General features: G+C 40.5%; 1 protein-coding gene across 1 annotated transcript in view; it reads right to left on the bottom strand.

Annotated features, from left to right (window-relative positions):
- Positions 1-915, bottom strand: part of LOC111388513 (cytokinin dehydrogenase 5-like) — a 30,366-nt gene extending 29,451 nt beyond the window's left edge. The window contains exons 1-2 of the mRNA XM_023013244.1: positions 418-915; positions 237-299 (exon numbers count right to left, since the gene is read on the bottom strand). Of these exons, the coding sequence (XP_022869012.1) occupies positions 237-299; positions 418-915 (561 nt within the window). The remainder of the gene's footprint in view (positions 1-236; positions 300-417) is intronic.
- Positions 916-3,557: the final 2,642 nt, after the last annotated feature.

The raw sequence follows: 3,557 nt of genomic DNA, 5'->3' as shown, positions 1-3,557 counted from the left end.
GAGATCAAATTAAAGCAAGTTTTGGTAGACTCAGAACAAATGACAAGGTAATAGAGGAAGTTGGTTTAACAGTCCAGATCCCATAATGTTATAGGTTGACCCATCAGCTATGGTAACATGAGAGGGAGCTTTGTGTGATCGAAAGCTAGAGAAGGTACTAGAATTACCTATCATGTGATCTGTGGCCCCTGAATCAATTACCCATTTCTTTGAAGAGGAGATAAGACATGTTTTACCCATGTTTTACCCGACTCAGCAAGGGCAGTAATTAGAGTGGATTCCTTCAGTGATTCTTGATACTGAGAGAATTTGGCATACTCATCACTTGATATCATAACAGTTTTCTCAAAAGATGAACTAGGAGTTGCAGCAATATTGGCGGTCTGAGTTCTTTGATTGGATTCTGCAATTTCCTACAGTATGGCTTGGTGTGGCCTGGTTCATGACAGTAGTAGCACACGACGCTGCTTGAATCATTGTTACGGTTATCAGTAGTCTTGTTTCCTCTTCCCCTATTGTTGGGCCTTCTTGTATAGTAATTTTCCCCTCCTTTGGTAGCAAGAACATTATTTGCTGAATAGGTGATGTATTTTCAATGCGTAGAACTCTACTGAATACGTCTTGAAGAAAGGGAATTTCAGAGCTAGAGAGAATTTGAGATTTGGACATCTTGAATTCAGGAGGAAGACCAGCCAGGAAGCTCATAACCGCCATTTGCTCCCTTTGAATTTGCTGAACTTTGACATCAGTGCTAAATGGCAATAGCATACTAAGTTCTTCATACGTCCTTTTGAAGTCCATGAAATAAATTGTGAGGGACTTGGTTTCCTTTTCAGCACGGTAAAAAGCTTTACAAACTTTATAAATTCGTGACACATTTCCTTTGCCAGAATACAAAAACTCCAGATAATCCATTAGCTCTTTTACAAATTCGCAGTGATTAATTAAACCAATTACCTCATTGTCAATAGAACTTCTGATTTGTAAAAAGAGTTTTGCATCTTCTCTCAACCAACTTTGTTTGGTATCATCTTTAGGTGGATCTTTAGTTAAGTGATCATCTGTAAATAGATTTTGGACATCACTGGAATGATCTCGCTCACAGATCCCTCGAACTCAGTCATCGTTCAATTATCCAATAATAGGCAGATTGAAAGACTCAATTAATCCAACCCAAACAAAAGTCCAAAAATAATCCACCAAGTCTAACAGCCCAAAGTTAAAATAAATATATCCAATAAGGCCCAATTAAATAGATCACGTGTGTAGAGCCCAATAGAATATAAGTAATGAACTCACCAGAAATGATCCACAGAATTCCACAATCGCCGTGTGAAAATCAGAGACTGCTCCAACGACAGAAACACCGACAGCAAGATGAAGCTGACGGCAACAAGATGTCAATTCTGGCCTTGGACTACCGAACACACCACCCAACAACCTCGCGAGGCTTACCACAGCGCACGGTCCACGCTCAACACACTAAGGAACCCAAAGATTTCTGGCCACACCAAAGAATCCGACGATGAATACACGTCGACGGCCCTAATTTAATCCTGAGGAGGTGCCGACGCCTATTGATGCCTTCTCTGTCTGCTCCGACTCGCCGACGACGCAGGCAACAATTGCGAGAGACTTCCAATCCCACGAGGCGCGACCACAAGACGAAGTCTTGATTTGTCAATTGAGTCTAAGATTCAACTGAATCGGTGATTGCCTACCACGGGTATCCTGAAATTGCCGACAACCTGAGTTCGCTGACAAAAAATTCGCCGGCGAGAAGACTCCACGAGACAAGGCTGACAATTACAGATGCCAATGGGATCTAAGATTGGCAGTCACCGAGAGAGGTAACTGCCTACTCCAAATTTCCCAAATCCGACAGAGAAAATAAAACCAATTATGTTGTTGGCTTTGATACCATGTAATTGAACAGAGAACTGGGAATTTTTCTGTTGTATTATTCATTGGAAATCACGATATATATACATGTACAATCTAAGGTATGCTAATCTCTCTAGTTAATTACGTTAATTTAGCTATTGAAATTAGGCTAATTAGAGACTAATTAGGCTACTGTAATTAGGCCTAATTAGAGACTAATGTTAGCCTATTATTCTGTAATACTTTGCAATTTGTGACAAAGATGTGAAGCTTGTTTTAAGGGGGTGTATTCAATTGAGACTTTTAATGACTTTTTGGGATTTAAAAAAGTTTAAGGGTATTCAATTGAAACTTTTTGAGACTCTCTAAAAGTCATAGTATATTCAATTAAGACTTTTATAGACTTTTAAAAAGTCTCTAAAAGTTACGGTGTATTCAATTAAAACTTTTTAGAAGTCTCTATATAAGTCTGAGGGTATTCAAATTTTAATAACTTTTAGAGATTTTTATAAAAGTCTCTGGAGTACTAACTTTTAAGCAGAAAGTACTCATATAATATCTTAAAATTTGTTTCTCATTAATCATGAGATTTTGGGAGGCTTTCTTTCCTTTAATCTTTTATGGACATGTATAATTAAAATTTATTTTTTATTGATTTAAATTCCATTTATTTTTCTCTCTCTATTTTCTTTGAAAAATTAAATTGGATTCTTATAACTTTTTTTTCTTTTTTCTATTCATTTTTTTTGTCAAAAATATCTATTTTTTTATTAAATTATAAAAATTTATCCTCACGCCAATATTAAAGCCGCACACTCAGGTGGCGGCCCTAGGTGGTTACCCTAGTACTGCCGCTCTAACAGTCAATCGGACTGGCGACGAGACTACCTGGGATGGCACGGGCGCCATGGGAGACGGCGAAACTGGTGGAAGAATCACTGTCCTATCTCAGATTCGGCCGGTTCCAGCCCTTTCCCAGGCAAACGTGCCTGACTGGCGGGCTGTGCAGGCGATTCCAGTCAGAGATGCATGGCGGCGAGATGCACGCGCCGCCGGAATGGCGCATCTGCCGGCATGTGTCCCCCACGCGCCACCACCAGAAAATGTAGAAATTCTGCAGAATGCTCCCAGACCACCCACGATGCCTATTCCATTGTCAAATGTACCATTTATACACAATCGGGGGAGAAAGTTAATGGATGGAGACGACATGGTATTTAATTATCGTTTTCGAGTGGAGGCGAAGGAGTTTGCAGTTTCTGTTAACAATCACGGTGATGTTAGGATGATTGAGTGGGGCTCGAAGTTATCTAATGTAATATGGATGGGAAGATTCGGCGCACTTTGGATGGTGAAGATGGTAGACAAGTTGAGGGTGACTAGTAGGTTGGAGGACTTCGTCTCGAAGTTCAATGAGTCATTAAGAGCTTTCTTGGCACAACGTTGTGCTAACAGTCGTGGAAGGTACTTGACGATAGCACAGTATGGGGATAGGCATCGAAAGGGAGTTGTGATGGTGCCGGAAGGCACGAATGGAGAAGGATGGGCATCGATCTCGCGGGTGTTTCAGGCGGTAGTTGATTCATTTGTTATTGGAGATAAGGCTAAACGTCGAACGGTGAATGCTCGAAATCGACAAGGGATGACCTATGCCGAAGTAACGGCGACCACAC

This window comes from Olea europaea, unplaced genomic scaffold, assembly GCF_002742605.1.
Source record: "Olea europaea var. sylvestris unplaced genomic scaffold, O_europaea_v1 scaffold502, whole genome shotgun sequence".
Taxonomy (NCBI): Eukaryota; Viridiplantae; Streptophyta; class Magnoliopsida; order Lamiales; family Oleaceae; genus Olea; species Olea europaea.
This window is presented reverse-complemented; position numbering and strand designations above follow the sequence as displayed.